The sequence below is a fragment of the Podarcis filfolensis genome, assembly GCF_964270895.1.
Source record: "Podarcis filfolensis genome assembly, chromosome: Z".
In the NCBI taxonomy this organism is placed as follows: Eukaryota; Metazoa; Chordata; class Lepidosauria; order Squamata; family Lacertidae; genus Podarcis; species Podarcis filfolensis.
The window spans coordinates 41,972,880-41,991,606 of NC_139617.1; the positions used below are offsets into that span (position 1 = coordinate 41,972,880).

General features: G+C 45.1%; 1 protein-coding gene across 4 annotated transcripts in view; it reads left to right on the top strand.

Annotated features, from left to right (window-relative positions):
• Window positions 1-17,469, top strand: part of LOC310754862 (syntaxin-binding protein 1) — a 61,095-nt gene extending 43,626 nt beyond the window's left edge. For 2 of the 4 annotated variants that reach the window (XM_083597329.1, XM_083597327.1), the window contains 7 exons: window positions 622-760; window positions 1,700-1,809; window positions 3,409-3,510; window positions 5,621-5,706; window positions 7,072-7,226; window positions 11,082-11,213; window positions 14,273-17,469. In XM_083597329.1, the coding sequence (XP_083453455.1) occupies window positions 622-760; window positions 1,700-1,809; window positions 3,409-3,510; window positions 5,621-5,706; window positions 7,072-7,226; window positions 11,082-11,191 (702 nt within the window). In that variant the 3' untranslated portion in view covers window positions 11,192-11,213; window positions 14,273-17,469. The remainder of the gene's footprint in view (window positions 1-621; window positions 761-1,699; window positions 1,810-3,408; window positions 3,511-5,620; window positions 5,707-7,071; window positions 7,227-11,081; window positions 11,214-14,272) is intronic. The other 2 variants (XM_083597330.1, XM_083597328.1) reach the window with 1 other exon arrangement.
• Window positions 17,470-18,727: the final 1,258 nt, after the last annotated feature.

Below are 18,727 nucleotides of genomic sequence, written 5' to 3' on the forward strand. Positions count from 1 at the left end.
AAGTTTCTTAGCCCATCCTATCTGACCTAACCTGTGCTGACCTTCCCTTAGGTCAGCCATGTCCAAAGTCTGTTTCGGAGGCCTAATCTGGCCAGCTGGTTGATTTAATCCGGCCCCTGTGGCAGTATATGTCCTGGGTAAAATCCTAAAAAAAGCTCAGCAACTTCAATTCAATCCTAAGAAAAGCTCAACAACTTTGGGGTAAAATTGTAAAAAAAAGAGCTCAACAACTTTGGTCACCCCCTTACACATGTTCACTTCTGGCCTTCTTTGGAAAAAGTTTGGGCACCCCTGCCTTAGGTGCTAGACTCATACTCTTGGGGTTGCTGACCTCATTTCCTACTTCCTCCCACTCCATGAGGATTCAGCAAGATCAAGCATGGCTCGAGGCATCTCCATCTTAGATAGAAATAGGAGCTTTCCCATCAAACACGTAATAAATGTAGTGTCTTACTTTTCCCTAAATTCAGGATCCCAGTGTGATTATATTAAGAGTAAAGTTGTGCTGTTCCAGCATTTTCCCTCCCTGGGTTTGACATGGACATCAGGCGGCAGAGGGCAACCTACCTTGTAGATCCAAAGTGGGCAAAGACTGATGGATGCTATATATTTCTTCTTCAGGACCTGGCCATGGGAACCGATGCAGAGGGGGAGAAAATAAAGGATCCAATGAGGGCTATTGTCCCCATCCTGCTTGATGCAAATGTCAGCACTTATGACAAGATCCGTATCATCCTGCTCTACATCTTCCTGAAGAATGGTAGGTGATGCAGCTGCTTCCAAAGTGGTTGCTATTGATCCCCACCTCACCCCAGAGGTCAGTGGAGCAGTGCAGAGGCTGAATAAAGACTTTGTGGTCAAGAAGGGGTTGTTAAACTCCCAAGGATGTAAAAAAGAATCTCATAAGATGTAGTGCAAAAAGTTTAATTGGGAACTATGAGCCTGAGAAATAAAAGGCCTAGGCATGTGTGGAACCATGTGTCCTCTGGTTAATGAGGAACCTCTGTATTTATTAAGATGATTCCACAATATACTACACAGATTTGCATGCAAGTATACTTTTTTTTGGAACGCAGGTGGTGCTGTGGTCTAAACCACAGAGCCTAGAGCTTGCCGATCAGAAGGTCGGCGGTTCGAATCCCTGCGATGGCGTGAGCTCCTGTTGCTCAGTCCCTGCTCCTGCCAACCTAGCAGTTTGAAAGCACGTCAAAGTTCAAGTAGATAAATAGGTACCACTCTGGCGGGAAGGTAAACAGTGTTTCCGTGCGCTGTTCTGGTTCGCCAGAAGCGGCTTAGTCATGCTAGCCACATGACCTGGAAGCTGTACGCTGGCTCCCTTGGCCAATAAAGCGAGATGAGCGCCGCAACCCCAGAGTTGTCCGCCACTGGACCTAACGGTCAGAGGTCCCTTTACCTCTTTATACTTTTTTCTACTTCCTTATTTTTCTTTCGTTTTATGATTTCAAGTCATGGTGATTGATGATTGATAAATGTTGATTATATGCTGGTATTTCTTGACTTTATTTCATTCACATTCTTAAAAATTTGGGTTGGGGTCAATGACAACTTTGTAAGTCCATCCATGGGGTCAATAAACTCAGAAGTTTGGAAAACCTGGCGAAAGGGGTGCTTGAGCAACATGTAAAATTATTTTTTGGGGGGAAATAGCCTCACTTTTTATGTTTTTCCACCCTCCCAGGCATCACTGAGGAAAACCTCAACAAGCTGATTCAGCATGCTCAGATTCCACCTGAGGACAGTGAGATCATCACCAATATGGCCCACCTTGGAGTACCCATCATCACAGATGTAAGTTTTTACCTGGTCTTGAAGATTTTTTAGCAATGGCCCGGAGATGCCTTTCCCAGTTGCTGAGGGAGAAGGGCTGTAGCTCAGCTTGCAAAGCTGGAACATAGACTCAGTCACCAATATCCTGAGGCCCTTCTCTGTGTGCCACCTTCAAAGGAGGCCCTGAGAGTGGCAACAAGAGAGCAGGCCTTCTCTGTATAGTAGCCACCTATTCATGGAATGCTTCCCCAGGGAGGTTCTTCTGGTGCCTTCAGGTGCCAGGCAAAAATGGTCCTTTTTAACCAGGTGTTTGTCTGATTAACATTTACAGCCTTTTTAATGAGTTTTTGAGTGTGTGTGTGTGGGGGGGGGTATTATTCTGTTCTTTTTATTTAAACTATTTCTTTGTGCTTTTGCCTTGTATTTTTATCATGTGAACCACCCTGAGATCTTGTGATGAAGGGTGGTATATAAATAATAATAATACATCTACAGTAGTACCTTGGGTTACAGACGCTTCAGGTTACATATGCTTCAGGTTACAGACTCCGCTAACCCAGAAATAGTACCTCGGGTTAAGAACTTTGCTTCAGGATGAGAACCAAAATCGTGCTCCGACAGCACGGTGGCAGCAGGAGGCCCCATTAGCTAAAGTGGTGCTTCAGGTTAAGAACAGTTTCAGGTTAAGAATGGACCTCTGGAACGAATTAAGTACTTAACCCAAGGTACCACTGTACTAGATCTCTTGGGAAGTTGTTTGCCTGGCTGCTCTCTATGCATTTGGATACCTCTTTATGTTGTCATAAGCAGATTTTGCACGATGGTTCTTGAGATCAGAAAGCAGAGTTTTGTCTGTGTTTGGATACAGCTGGACACCATTTTGGAACAAAATGGTGGACTGAGCTACTCCAAACTGCACAGGTTTGGGGGGTTTCTTGGAATTTCTGGACAACACTGAGTACAAGGCTTCAAGTAAATTTAATAAAGCTAATATACCTAACTTAAACCTTTTCTGAATCCCAGGACATCCACTGACACACAGTAGATTAGGGCTGGTGCCTTGGGAAAAATAAATTCTTCTGACTTTTCCATTCCATTATTCAAAGATTGTTGTGTCAACAGCCTTGGACTAATTCAACAATTTTTCCACCTTCCCAGGGAATCATGGGAAATATATTTCAGTGTGTGGAAGAGCTAGGGATAGCCACCACAATCTTTGGGACTCTTTCTAGACTGTAGTTCACAAAATTCTGTGGAAGAAAGCCATGCGAGTTAAAGGGGTATAAAAGTGATGTATGTTGGTGGTTTAAATTTATAGCTGGAATTTATTTTATGCTTCTTCCTATGATATTTTCTCTTTTTGTGGGGAAGGGTGCCAGCAGCTATCATGAAATCCTCACTTTGTCCACCAGACACTGATGTGATTGAGATAAATCCCTTATCTGGTCCCTGCAGCTTTCATCAGCACCACGAAGGAGCTTAACTTGTTAGTGGCCCGTTTGCAAGGCACAGGCGTTGCCCTAAACTAAAGCATGAGAAAGAAAACCAGTTGTGTGGTGTGTCTGCCTTTTTTGTTCACACTCCCTCTATGTTTGCAATTGCCTATTTCCCTCTTCTCAGTCTACCTTACGCCGCAGAAGCAAGCCTGAGCGGAAGGAGCGAATCAGCGAGCAGACCTACCAGCTGTCTCGATGGACCCCGGTGGTAAAGGATATTATGGAGGTAAAGATTTAAACTAGAGGAGGGGGACCTTGAGGCCCAGGGGTCAAATGTGGTCCTACAGGCCTATCTGTCTGGCCCCTGAGATTCTCTTTAGGCCACATCTCCAGTCTAGTCACACTCTCTGCTTCGCATCCTCCCTGAGAGTTGTTGTCTGGCTGGAATGTGTGCTTGAGCTGTGATAACGCCTCTTGCTTGCCTGGATGGAGGGGAGGGGCAGAAACTAGCCAGCTGTCCTAAAGTAAGATTTACATTTGTTACTCTGCCTGTGACCAGACTGGCTGCTCCTATGATGTTTGCATGTGGGCATGTGATGGACATGAGCAGCCTGGATCTCCCTGGATTTGGCAGTGATCATAGGGCTGATGCTGACAGTTGATAGGGTCAAGCACTTGATGAAGGCATTTTTGGGGGAGACTGCCATTAGCAACAGCTCCCTGGCTGTGTTCCTCCTTGGTTTTCTATTTGCATATTTATAATCTGTATTTTTTTAAAAAAATGTATTAAGGCTTAAAAGAATGAGAGGCATCCAAGGGCTGGCCCACTGTAAGGAAAGGAGAGACAACTGGTGGCCAAATCAACAGTCTCCAGATATACATCACCTCCTGCTGCTATCACTTTGGTAGCAGCCATGGCTGTGGCATGCTCCTTGGAGGCTGGATCTGCTGCCTCTATAGTGGCCTCTTGGCAAATAGGAGGCATTGCTGGTCTTCTTCCCCCACCCAAAAGGAAATGGTGGGGGCTGCCTTCTGGGATCTTCTGGGGTCTACACCCACCTGGTGTGATTTCCCCTCATGACAGCCTTTCATTCCCACATTAACTGCTGGGTATGGTTGATTTGCTTACTCCCATTGTTCCTCATGTAGATCTTCACTCACTTCTTTCCTGGGGGTGGTGGGGCTGGGGCTGGGTCTTCTATGAAACTAATGAAGCTTAAGTTTCAGAGCTCCTGATCCCAGGGGCTCCCAAGAAGTGACTTTAGTCCACATTGCTTAGAATTTTTGGGTCTAGTAGACCCAAACTGAGTCGCACAACTCAAATTGATTATTTTTGTTGTTGTATATATTTCAACAATCCCTAGGTTTGAGAGTCAGTAGCACAGATGTTATAAAGGTATGGTGATCTGTTATGGAACAACCCTCTTGAAGAAGATAACAGTGGTTACCTAGACCTCGTTGCTAGTTGCAAAGGGGCCCCCATAACAGTTCAAGCTTCAGAGCTCCCAAAAATTAGGTCCGCCACTGGGTGGGGCACCATGTTATGATTCACCTCAAGCACCAACATGTATTGGGCCAGCCCTGAGGCATCTACAAAAAGCACCTGCAGAGTTAAAAACACCAGTAAAGCATCTTCAAATATTGGTTGGTTAGAAAGAGAAAATTCATATTGTGAAGGCCTGTCTAAACAGTTCCATAAAATTGGACCCACAATCCTAAATGCACAGCTCCTAATGGGCATGAGATGCGCATTGAAGCCATGGGGGCAAATTGCTTTGCTTAGGAAAAAGACATAGAAAAATGTGTCTCTAAGGAGAAAAATGTGTATATTAGGGAAAATTTACACTAAAATGCAGATGTAGGCTAAAAGAAAATTTCAAACTGATGTGGAAATGTGGAGATCTGAAAATGAGAAATGAGAATCCAGAGTTGACAGATTTGCTCATCCTTAGAGCTAGCAGGGATGCGGGTGGCGCTGTGGGTTAAACCACAGAATCTAGGACTTGCTGATCAGAAGGTTGCCGGTTCAAATCCCTGCGACGGGGTGAGCTCCCGTTGCTGGGTCCCTGCTCCTGCCAACCTAGCAGTTCGAAAGCACATCAAAGTACAAGTAGATGAATAGGTAACACTCCGGCGGGAAGGTAAACGGTGTTTCCATGCACTGTTCTGGTTTTCCAGAAGCAGCTTAGTCATGTTGGCCACATGACCCAGCAGTTGGCCACATGTACGCCGGCTTCTTCGGCCAATAAAGCGAGATGAGTGCCTCAACCCCAGAGTCGGTCATGACTGGACCTAATGGTCAGGGGTCCCTTTACCTTTACCTTAGAGCTAGCTCACTAGGATGCACATATGAAAGGTCTTCCAAAACTGCTGATCTTCTGCTCTTCTCTTTTTAGGATGCCATTGAGGACAAACTGGACACCAAACACTACCCTTACATCTCCACCCGATCCTCTGCTTCCTTCAGCACTACAGCGGTCAGGTAGGAAGAAGGCTTCACACCTCGTTCCCAGGCCGGCAACAGCCACAAAGGCATTCCTTGGGTTGTACCTTCCTCCTTTTATCTTCTGTTCTAACACCCCTCCAACCTGGTTTGCGCTGCCTTGTCACGAAAGCACAGCATAAAAAGCAACCTCGTTATTAAAGGAATGGAAGTGTGGAAGGATTTTAATCCCATGTTGGGAATAGGGCTTGCAAATAAAAGCTGCCCGTGTCTTAGTGCTGTTTTACCCACTGATGGTAAGGCCACCCATGGAATACTGTGTACAGTTCTGGTTGCCTCGCCTCAAAAATGATATTTGCAGAGCTGCAAAAAGCTCACAGGAGGACAAATCAACTCCCCTATGAGGAAAGGTTGCATCGTTTGGGGCTTTTTAGTTTAGAAAAAAGACAAGTAAGAAGAGACATGATAGAGGTGTATAGAAACTATGTGTGGTGTAGAGAAAGTGGATAGGGAGAGGTGTTTCCCTGTTTTTCATAATACTAGATATGGGAGGAACCATGACTGTTTAAAGTGGAATAGTAGTGATGGTGCTGTGGTCTAAATGACTGAGCCTCTTGGGTTTGCCGATTGGAGGGTTAGCAGTTTGAATCCACACGACAGGGCAAGCTCCTGTTGCTCGGTCCCAGCTCGGTCCAGAGAGCCAGTGTGGTGTAGTGGTTAAGAGCGGTAGACTTGTAATCTGGTGAACTGGGTTCGCATCCCCGCTCCTCCACATGCAGCTGCTGGGTGACCTTGGGCTAGTCACACTTCTCTGAAATCTTTCAGCGTCACTCACCTCACAGAGTGTTTGTTGTGGGGGAGGAAGGGAAAGGAGAATGTTAGCCTCTTTGAGACTCCTTCGGGTAGTGGTAAAGCGGGATATCAAATCCAAACTCTTCTTCTCCTGCCAGCCTAGCAGTTTGAAAGCACACCAGTGCAAGTAGATAAATAGGTACCACTACGGTGCAAAGGTAAACGGTCCCATTGCACCAGAAGTGGTTTAGTCATGACCCAGACTGTGGACAAACGCAGGCTCCCTTGGCCTGAAAGTGGAGATGAGCATCGCACCCCATAGTCACCTTTGACTGGACTTAACCATCTAGGGGTCCTTTATCTTGTTTTTTACCTTGTAGTGATGTCAATGTATAGTGCAGATGGGCCTTATGGGGGTTGTTTGTAAGGATTGCAACAGGACAATGTATTGACCTGTCACTTCTGACTACTCACAAGCTTGTGTGACGTGCAATCCTAGCCGGGATCATTTGGTTCATGTTAACACAATTCCATGTATTTTAAATTGTTGAACTTCTGCATGATGTATTTTCCCCTCCTCTTGTCTGTCCTTCTTTTCTCTCCTGCATTCAGTGCCCGCTATGGACACTGGCACAAGAACAAGGCTCCTGGGGAGTACAGGAGTGGCCCCCGCCTCATCATTTTCATCCTGGGGGGTGTGGGCCTGAATGAGATGCGCTGCGCTTATGAGGTGACTCAAGCCAGTGGGAAGTGGGAGGTGCTAATAGGTGAGTCCTTTTGGCAGAGTCATGCTTGGCCCCACCTCCCTTTTCTTCACTCCATCATGAGCTTCTCTGTCCTCTTATTTCTCTGTCTCTCTGTGTCTGTTTACCTGTCTGTCTCTTCCTCCTTATCCCTTCCCTATCTGCTCCCACCTGTGGCAAAATCCAGTCTCCAGGTGGCCTGTTCTAGAGAGATCCCATTGAACGATGGTTGGTCTAGCCAGATCTCTATTTCACATCCCGAACTCCTACAGTTCCAACTAAAGCATTGTTATTTTTTTATGTAGGCAACCTTAACATTTAAAGCAGAACAATGCCACTTTAAACAGTCATGGCTTCCAGCAGAGAATTCTGAGATGTGTCTTTGTCATCTTCTTTGGCAATCACTCGTAGCTGAGTAAGATTGTCTTCCACGAACACAGTCTTAACGTTGAGTCCGTAACTCTGAGAAGTGTACTTTGCTAAGGGCCCTGAGAGTTGTTTGTTGTTGTTATTGTTTAGTCGTTAGGAGGCCCCTATTCTGCTCATGAAGCTACAATTCCCAGGGCAGTTTAACAATCGGTGAACTCTGGGAACTGTAGGTCTTCGAGGGAAATGGGGGGTTTCCAAACAACTCTTAGCACCCTTAGTACAATACAGTTCCTAGGACACTTTGGGGGAAGCCACAACTGTTTGAGACGGGGCAACACAAGTGCTTTAAATGTATGGTGTGAATGCAGCCATAACTGAGTCCCTGCACAGGCAACTCTGCTGTGGCAAGGGATCCCAAACTGTTTGACTGATTGTGGGCAGGAGCAAGTCAAGTATGGTTCTTGTTCAAACGGGGCCTGTTTGAATTGCTTATCAAGTATCTGCTTCCAGCTCCCCCACTTCCCCCCTAGCAGCTTACCTGTGGAAGTTGGGGATACATTGCTGGTGGAAGGTTCTCCAGTTCCCTGGTGGAGCATCTATTCCCTGTGATGGGGACATGAACGATAAACCCCATTGAGACTGGTGGGGTGGAAGGCAGAGAGGCCCACGGAAAGAGCTGAAGCCCAACTACTGGTAGTGCCAATTCATTCTATTTTTGCCCTGCCCACTTTCCTGCTAGGTTCTGCAGCAGCAACACTGAGACAAAAGAGGAGAAAGCCAACTGTATCTTTAAAATGTATCTAAAAAATAAAATAATAAGTAACCTTGGTTACTATAGGCACCCTGAGTTTTTGGGACTAGGAGGATCCAATTTGTCTAGGGCTGGCCCTTCCAATACAGAGGCCTTCTGGACCAGCCTTAACCCCCAGGCCTCTCATTTTCCATACCAACAGCTGCCTATCCCAGGGATGGTGTGACCTGTGCCCCTCCAGATGTTGCTGGATGGCAACTTTCATCATTTTGGCATATTGAATGTTGCAGCCCAGCATCTGGAGCGCTACAGGTTCTCCAATCTGAGGAAATGCCTCTTCTGAATAGAGCCTTCCTTCCTTCCGTTGCATGCAGTAGGGAATGCTGCTTCTTAGAGCACGGGTGTGCAATATGTGGCCCTCCAGATGTTGCTGGATGGCAACTGCTGCATCCCTGACCATTGGGAGTGCTGGCTGGAGGGTTCATTTCCCATCATCTGAATACTCCTTTCAATTGAATGATTGGACCCTGCAGTCTCATATTATGTACGACTGGGGACAGGTGTGGGTTTAAATCTGGCATGGGGAGCTTGTAGCCCCCCAGATGTTGCTGGACTCAAACTCCCATCATTCGTGACTATTGGCTGTGCTGGATGCACCTCTGATGAGAGCCAGATTCTAGAAATGTCTGGAGCAGTACAGCTCTGCATCCCTTGCCCCCACCTGCTCACTGGATTTTTCCCTTCTTGGAGGTGAACCTCCTTTATAACTCCTTTTCTCTTTCTCTACTCTCATATCTTGGTTTGCCATGTGGCTTCACTGTTCTGTGCCTGTATATGTATGTATGTTTGTATGTATGTACATGTGACATGTCAGGTAACTGTTAAATGTAGCTTTTAATGTTGAACGATGCACACTTTGTCTGATCTAGGATTCTGATAGGTGTGTGTGTGTGTGTGTGTGTGTGTGTGTGTGTGTGTTTTAAATGTCCATCAAGGAACCAGGCACCATCTCATGCTCTTCCTGGGTGTCAGGTGTCAATCTCCATGCCGCCTCTTAGTTAACTAGACCTATTCATTTATTCAGACCAACATTTCCATGATTGCCTTTTGGCCTCAAGGTCAATTAATGGGCTCACAAGTGATGAAAACAAAGAACAAAACTGAAAGCAGTATATATAAGAGCAGCAGCTCTTATATCCATGGCATAAACTATTATTCCCAGAACACTTAAACTACACTTCCCAGGATTCTTTGGGGTCAGCCATGCACTTTATATGCATGTTGTGTATGCAGCCCTTGGTTTTTAGAAACAACAAACACACAGTAAGAGCACCTGCTTTGTATGCAGAAGGTCCAAGATGCAACCCATGGCAACTTCAGGGCAGAACAATGGGGATGGAGATGCTCCTTCAGGTATACTGGGCTGAGGCCGTTTAGGGATTTAAAAGTCAGCACCCACACTTTGAATTGTGCTTGCAAACGTATTGGGAGCCAATGTAGGTCTTTCAAGACCGGTGTTATGTGGTCTCGGCGGCCATTCCCAGTCACCAGTCTAGCTGCCGCATTCTGGATTAGTTGTAGTTTTTGGGTCACCTTCAAAGGTAGCCCCATGTAGAATGCATTGCAGTAGTCCAAGTTGGCTGGTTCATATATTGCTTTGGCAACTGTGAATTCAGTAGCCCAATCTTCAAATGCAAACTGAATTTTCTCATCCCTCATTTAGCTGAATTACTTTGAGACATCTAACCGGGGGTGGGGGTGGGTTTGCAAACCTTTTTGGTCCAGTGGGTCACCTAGCAGTCAGTCATCCAACCTCACAATGAAGCCAGGTAACTGGCAGGGGGTAGTCTGACGCTTCTGTCAAGGTTAGCTCATGGGGGCGGAGGAAGATTGTGACCATGCAGGACTGAACTGCCTGCACATCAGCGAATGTGCAGGGAGGTCAATCCTTATTTCTGCAGCATGAGAGTGCATGAGAGAATTCCCTACAGGATTGAACTTCATACAATCATAGAACTGTAGAGTTGAGTCATCTAGTACAATGTCCTGCAATTTAAGAGTCACAGCTAAAGAATCCCTGACAGATTCCCATCCAACCTCTGTTTTAAAAACCTTCACTGAAGGAGAGCCCAAGTGCTGTCTGCAAAAATGCATACACTACTAGGGTAAATTGTGCATGGGTTGCATGGGGAATTGCTTAGTGAAAATGTGCATTCTAGGACACAATTGCATACAGACTTGTGCATGTTGAGGAATGTTCACACCTAAATCTGAATTTGTATACATGAGATAAACATATTTTTATATTAAAAATAATAATAATTACAAATGAATGTGGATAACTGAACTTAAGATTCGAACAACGAGAAACTGGGAGAAACCAAAATTGACGGATTCGCCCATTCCTAACTTGAACCCCAAACGCATTTCTGCTGCATACAGCAGTTCCTGGAGGCCCAGTGGTGACTGCCCAAACCCAGTTCCATCAACTCCACTCCACTGCATGCCTTGATGATGCTTTCCTCGACTGTCCATCTGCCTTCGTCTCTCTGTTCGTATGTGTGTCTGTCATTTCCACATTTGCTTCTTTCACACATGTTCACTCTGCTTCTTTGTACTGATACTTTCTGCTGATAATGAAGTAATGTTAAAGGCCTTTTTAAAGGAAAAGAAAAATCTTTTTTCAGCATGTGCCCTTTTGAATTGTTTTTTTGTTTTTCTCTGTGCAAGGAGTCAGCCCACACTCTGTTCTCCCGCAGGTTCTACTCACATTCTTACTCCCACCAAATTTCTCATGGATCTGAGGCATCCCGACTTCAGAGATTCCACTAGGGTATCTTTTGAGGAACAGGCTCCAACAATGGAATGAGAGCCAAAGAAAGCAATAAAAAGTAAAAGCAGCTTACTATAGAAAAAGAAACTCTTCCCTCGCTCGGAAGGGCTTCTTTGATTATTACATCACTCTCTCTCTCTCTCTTTCCTATATCTCGCTCTGTCTCTCTTACCCCCTCCTTTCCTTCTTTCTTTGTCCATTTTTTGGTTCTTTATATGAGAAAATGCTTGCGATTTTTTTCTGTCTTTAAAACAACGGTTTTGAAAATGTGCCCAGCGTTGCTTCCATCAAATCCTACACCATCTCTTATTCAGAACTTGCCCATTCCCCGCACCAACAGTGATCTGTTTCCAAAGGAAATGTCAACACTCCCATTTTTAAAAAAATAAAAAATATGAAAATGAAAAGGAGCTGCAGTTAGACTTGGGAAGTGTCCATTTGCCACTTCAGATTTAAACAGGTTTGAAACTTGTTTACCTTTTGCTCAGAGTCCATTTTGGTAAATCGTAGCGTTGCACCTGCCAAGAATTCTTTGGCTTTTAAAAAGGTGTTAATAAGCTTACACCAGAGGTGGGGAAACCTGTCAACTCTAATCATCCCCGACTATTTGGCCATGCTGGTCAGGAATTATAGGAGTTGGAGTCAATGTCGGTAGGGCCACAGGTTTCCCATCACCTGGCTTTACACACTGTTCCTGCCAAAGTTCCAGTGACAGTCTCCCAGAGCAGTTGATACATTCATGAAAATGCCGCTGGGCATTTGCTGTCCCTACAGCGCATTCTCTCTGCCTGCTCTTATCAGCCAAAACGCCTGCCTAGCTTGCTGTCGTTCCTGTCACTGTTACAGGGGGTGTGGTGAGGGCTGGGTCAGCTGCCCCTTGGGAGACCCTCTTCCCCGCCCCCCACCCCGTTGTGGAAGAATATATTGCATGGTCTAGATAGAATGAAAGAGTCCTGCTTTTGTTTTACTCTCAGGGAGAGGCCCTGTGGGGCTTTTTCTGCCTACGGCGCCAAATTAGCTTGCCTGTCCTTTGGTGCTCCTGCTTCTTGAGCTGGGGGGAAGGAAGTTGCATTTCCTGCTCTGCCTCAAAGAGGAACAGGAGATGGGGAAAGTCAGTGACTCCAGAGAAGCAAGGAACACCTCTGAAAAGCTTGCTGGTTTGTAGCTTGCAAGTTCCTGCCCCAGTAGCCACGATGGTTGTATGGCTGCTGTATGTTCAAAGTCAGGACACGTCGCTTGTTTGTCCTGACTGGCTTATCGCCTCCCAAGGTCTTTGGTACAGCCTCATCGCACTTCTCCTGCTTTGTATCATTTTTTATTTTATTAAATGGAGGTGCCAGCTAGTGAGTTTTGCATTGCTTAAGAGGGTGGGGTTCTTGGCACATGGGACACAGGTGTTAAGAGCAGCAGGACCCCCCCAGTGCAATCCAGATGGACATTTAGTGCTATACTGGACCTAGCTGCCATGCTTTGAGTATAGAGATGCAAGGCTAGAGCAACACACACACAAACCAAACACACCCACCCACCCACCCACCCACACACTCATCCTCATCTGTGCCCACAGAGTGTCCCAATTGGCAGCAGGCCTTAGAATCTTATTCTTTGTTGCTGTTTTTATTTCCTAACACACACTCTGGTCAAGGGTAGCCATAATTACATATTTATTCACAGCATTTTATACCTTGCCCTTTGAACCTCCAAAGGCTCCCAGAGCAGCTTACAAGAATCATCATCTAAGACAATCTGAAAAACACCATGGCACTTGATAAAATAAGCAGTGGGAGAGCAGAGGAAAAAGCAAGCTCGATCCCAGGTTCTGAAGAAGTGGCAGCTCTTACAACACAGTTTTAAGAGCAGCAGCTCCTTACCAGTGTCCACTGGCAGTTCTGGGAAACTTTGCCTTTTTAAGGGGTGCACAAATCCCCCACCCACTGATGCGTCTCTACCTTACTGGGGCTACAGGAAGGAGAGTTCTCTCTTTATTCCTGGTCATCATGGATTACCCCCCCTCCTTCTTTGTCTTCAGTGACATGGGCTTTCTCTTGAAGGCTCCTGCAATATTCCTTTTGTCTCACTCTCCCTGACTCCTCTCAATCCCCTTTTCCATATCTCAAAATATATATACATGCACATTTTCAAGTACAGGCAATCCTTTCTTTCTTTCTTTCTTTCTTTCTTTCTTTCTTTCTTTCTTTCTTTCTTTCTTTCTTTCAAATTTGGCTCTTCCCTCCCATCTGAGGTGGGAGAGGAAGAGGCGATCTTTTATCTGACAGCCTGCCATTTGCCACTGCATGCCAGGGCCTCATGAGCCACACAGCCACTCCTGCCTCGCTTTCGCTATCTATCTCTGCGCCCTCGACGTCAATGGCCTTATGCTGCCCTCTCCAGCATACCATATGCATCATTTCTCCACCACACTTAACTCACGGGGTTACAAAGCCTCCATCTGGTATTCTATATTTTTTCTTTCTTTCTTTCGTTTTCGGTTTTTGCCTTTCCTTTTCCTGCACTAGATGGAATCGTAGTTCCATAGGCTTAACATTTTTGCAAGCATTTATTCCAGTGGTTAAAAAATAAAAATAAAAATTGGTACGCTGTCCCCGTGGCAGGTAAGAGGTTCTGAGTGTCAGGGAGGGGGGCGGTGTCTGCAATTCTTCTCTCTTATTTCCTGTGTATATAACAGAAACTGGTGTAGAAGGGGATGGATTGGGGCCACCTGATAAGGGGGTTCACAGATCCTCCCCCACACAGTGGCTGCTGCTCTAACTTACCACATCACCAGCATGCCACTTATGGGTGTTGGTGATCAATTTTGACCCTCTGTTCCACCATGTTGCACCTCTTAAAAACTTTTGATAATAACTTGCCTGATTTGTTTTTGTTGGGGGGTGGGGCAGGCAGTCCTTAGCACATGCATTTGCTCAGACGTGGGTGCAATAGCGCCTCCCCCATCCTCGCCCCCACCCACCCAAACCCACCGCAGGTCACCAAGGCCCCTACCCTTATAGATGACAACCCCTTCCCCTTTTCTGATGCCTTTTTCAGGGTGGGAGTTCTAATATGCCTTTCTCTCCTCTTCTCCCTGCCTCCCACTCCCCCCACCCCCATTTGCAGGCTCTACTCATGTTCTCACCCCACAGAAACTGCTGGACACTCTGAAGAAACTGAATAAAACGGATGAAGAAATTAGCAGTTAAACAGACACACACACACACACCAACACACACACCCCTTCCCTCTTTCTCTCCTCCCCCATTTCCTGCCCTTCCCTCCTTGACACCATCATCAAAAAAGCAGTGACATGACATTTGGGGCATCCCATTTCCTTCCAGCTCTGGGGTGATCCTTGCCCCACTTAAATTTGTTGACTGGTTCCATTTCACCTTCTTCTTATTCGTCTTGGTTTCCCCTTCCATCCTACATTTGAAATGAAGGTAAATAAGAGAAGGGTTTGGGGTGGGGAAATTGCATTGTCTCTAAGGCAGATAAAAGAAAAGAAAAGAAAAATAATATATTCTATAATATAGATATTATCTCCATATGTGTCCTCCAAAATAAACCACCAAAAACTAAACTTCCATCATTTCATCCATGGCGATTATATGACGACGATGCTGATATTATTATTATTTTTTAATGATGATGTCCTTTTAGTTCTGGTTTTAGTTTTCTGCCCGGATGGACGAATGCTTGTGACTTATTTATGGCTATGTGATCTTGTACCTAACCTCAGATGCAAACTGTGAAAGGAATGCTCTTCTTCCCCCCACTGTGTATTGGGATTTTTGCTTGCGTTTTGGAAATAACTGTCATTTGACCTTCCTTGTCCTCCCTCGTCCCCCCTGCTGCTTCTACTGCTGTTGTTGTTGAGATTGTCCTCTCAGTTTTCATATTTATTTAGTTTATCAGTGTGTAGGTGGTTGGTGCATTTCTGGGTGTGGTTTTTTTATTGCTTCACCCCGACCTTTTCCAACTTTTCTGGAGCATTATTTTAAATGGAGTGTTTGTGGTTTGCAATTCCAGCATGTCTGGATCAATCTTCCTTATTAGATCTTCTTTGTCCCACCCAGGAATGATGATTTATTTCAACACAAGCATATTTGGAGACCAACCCCTGGTTTTTAATTGGTTTGAAACATGTTGGCAAATGTTATTTTTTTTCTTTAGGAAGGAACTTTATTTTAGCACTTTGGTGATACCTTTAACGAGGCAGAGTTCGCTTGTGAATTCTGTAATATTATTTATCACATTCTTCCACCTGAGGGCCCAGGGCTGTCTCTCCAATTTTATCTCCACAACAACCCTGTGAGGAAGGTCTGTCTTACTCATGGTGAGAAACCCAACACCACTCAATAAGATTGTGGTTGACTGGGGATACGAACTCTAGCGCTTTAACCTCTAGACCACAGTATGTCTCTGATTTCACGGTTCAGTGAATAGCAGGCAGGATTTTCTGGTTCTGGGATGCTTCCTCTTACCGGCTTCCAGAAGGCAGGCCCTGGTTGTGCAGGATCTATCGGGATCTCCAGACTTTTCTGGCCCATGAAGGCATAAGGCAACAGCTAGCAATGGTGTATTCATTCAATAGACTTTGTTCTGGTTTGGGAGTCAATTTCCTTTCAGTAGTTTGCTGAGAGCAAAGTTGTCTTGAAACCACAATTCCCGTGATTCTCTGGAGGCGGCCGCAGCTCATGTAAAATGATATGCTGTGTAGTATAGTCAGCTTGTTTCCTCTGTCCTTCTAGCTTTGCCCCCTGTACTCTTGCAAGCACATGTCTAGAGTCCCTGGAATCTGCATTCCTTAACGCAGACTCTAGAGAAGCTGACGTCAGTTTGAAAGAGAGTTCGCTGCTTGTGGGATGTAAGCTACACACCCTGTGCACCCCACTTTTGCTTCTAGCTTGGCAGATTCACACATTGCTGTGTGGGGCAGAGAGGCCTACTTTCTTTGCACCGCTCTTTTAATCATCTTTTATCTGTCTCCAACCCTGCTGTCCTGCCCACAAAGCAGAAATCTGCATTGTGCTGCATTGAATTGACATTCCCGGACTACAACTTCCATCACCATGCTGGCTGGGGCTGATGGGAGTTTGCATCCAACAGCAGATCTGCGGCCCCTGTAGTAAGCAATGTTGGCACTTCCTTGCTTTGCCTACTAAGGAAGGAGGAGACTATACAGCTTTCTCCTTTCAGTGACAGATGACAGATTGGCTGGGTGGTGTAGATGTACACTGCATGGTGTAGATTGCATGATGCTGAACGTGTCAGCTGTTGTGAATCATTTAATCCCTCCCATTTGTGTGATTTGAGGGAGCTCAAGTGGCTTCAAAACTGTCAGGAAAGGGAAATATATTTTTGAGAGAATGATGAAGGATCACTGCCCCGGGCAAAGACAAAGTGACCAGGATCTCTGCTGTGAAAACAAGAGGCTGTATCCAATGTTAGTCCTACACAGAGTACACAGAGTAGACCCATTAAACCTGGTGGCATGACCAACCTAGGTACATTCCTTTTAATGGATCTCCTCTGTGTGGGACTTAGATGCTTCCCACAGACATCATTTCTGGCCCCACAGCACCTCCTTGTGGTCATTCTCCAACAAAGAATATACCATTGAGCTTTAAGTGGGCTTAAAAGCTTCCTCAGCTCTAGGCTGGATTGTACCCAATTTCTTCCTGGCTTGTTTAGGAGCAAAAATAAAAAATAAACACATGACATATTTCAGGATTGAACTGAAAATACCAAAACAGATTTGGGAAATGACATTATCAACCAGGCAGCCACAGTTTAAGTGCTTCTATGTCTATTGAGCTAATATGGGATTCGAGTGAGCAACATTACTATCCTATTTAACATAGTGACTCAAGATAGTGTGGACTACAATGACCATCACCCCACAGTGGTTGTGGGGAGCTGATTGGAACTGTAGCCCACAATAAGCAGTCTATAACTCCCGTCTTCCTGTGTTGTTGGGAAATGTAGTCCCCACACTCTGTGTGTGGGGCGTCATGTTGACTAAAGCTCAAGCTTTAACTTCAGCTGGAGTGTCTCGTTTCTCCTGCCGTCAACAATGGCATTTCTCGTCATAAAATTTTGCCCTGCACCCTTTGGATTCCTTCCCCCTTTCTATCTCTCATCATCCAGTAGTGAAACATTGCTGGCTGTGGCAAGCGCCAAAAATCCCCAATTGTTCTGCATTTATAGATCCCTTTGCCGGTCCTTCTGCTCCCCCTGCAGACTGTATGTATATGAATTAAATAATTGTGTATTGTGGTTGTCCTAACAAGCTTGAAGTAAAGTGGTTTACCGAGTCTTCCTTGTGTGTCCTTTTCTCATTTGACTCCCACAATGGCTGTGTTCGCTTACTGTGATATTTTTAAAAAACTGTATTTTCTTCCCTGCAGTTTTGGGCTGTCCCTCTTCCACCTGTCCCAGGGCATTAATGTCTCTTCCTAGAATATCCCAACAGAGAGAAGAAAATACTCTTTCTGTTCGCTACCATTTTTGTTGTCCATTTTCCCCCCTCCCTTGCCCATAATATATTTGTTTTTCGGGCAATGGTTGTAGTCATTTTGCATCAGTAACTGTTTTGCCAGCTCTCCAACCTTTTCTTGCACCCTCCCATTCCCCCCCTCTCTAAATTTAGCATTGCAGCCGCTTCGAGGTATCTCTTTCTCTCCCTTTTGTTTAGATGTGTTTTTGTTGTTTTTGGTGTGATATATATATATATATATATATATATATATATATATATATATACATACACACACGCATATATATATATATATTCACACACACACACTTTATCAAAAGAGAAAAACAACAGCAAATTCTTGTTATGCAACTTGTTTAATTCTTGAAATTTCAGTGTTTGGAACTGTTGAAGCACAAACGTGTCATCTCTGTTTAGCTGTTCTTCTGTAACTTAAAAAAAGCACTTGGAGTCAATAAATGATTTACTGTCCCATCGAGTGAGGTAAATGAGGATTGATTTGACATGGGAACTAGTTTGGAGTGCGGGGAGGGGGCAGGAGACAAAAGGCAGACAGAGAAATGCTTAAGGAAAGACTTTCACTTTGCAGAGTGTTTTCTAGATTTTCTCTCTTTGGATATGTGGTCAGCCCTGTGAGGTAGGCCTATGGATGAACTCCACAACCTCTTGAGTTAAGGTTCTGCATCTTAAAACTGTGGTCCAAATATGAGGTGCTCCATGAAGATGCTACTGATACTTTCTTCAAGATTTTGAAATGGCAGCATATGCTTCAAATGGGAGAGACCAACCACAAGCAGGTGAATTTCCAAGGAAAATTTGCCAACCACATCTTGCTCTTATCTTGTAAGAGAGCCCTGGTGTGGGCTGTGCTTGCCTATAACAATATTCCCGTGTTTTATTGAAAGCAAGCAAACAGCGCCCAATTGCTAGTACTTCATTCCTCCTTGCATGTAAATAGTATAACCAGGAGATCCTTTGTGCTTCTCCTTAACAAGTTATGATTGGTAGCCATCCTGAAGCCGCCATGACTTGTGAAGATCATAAGCTGCTGCATCCAGCCGAAGACCCATCTAGTC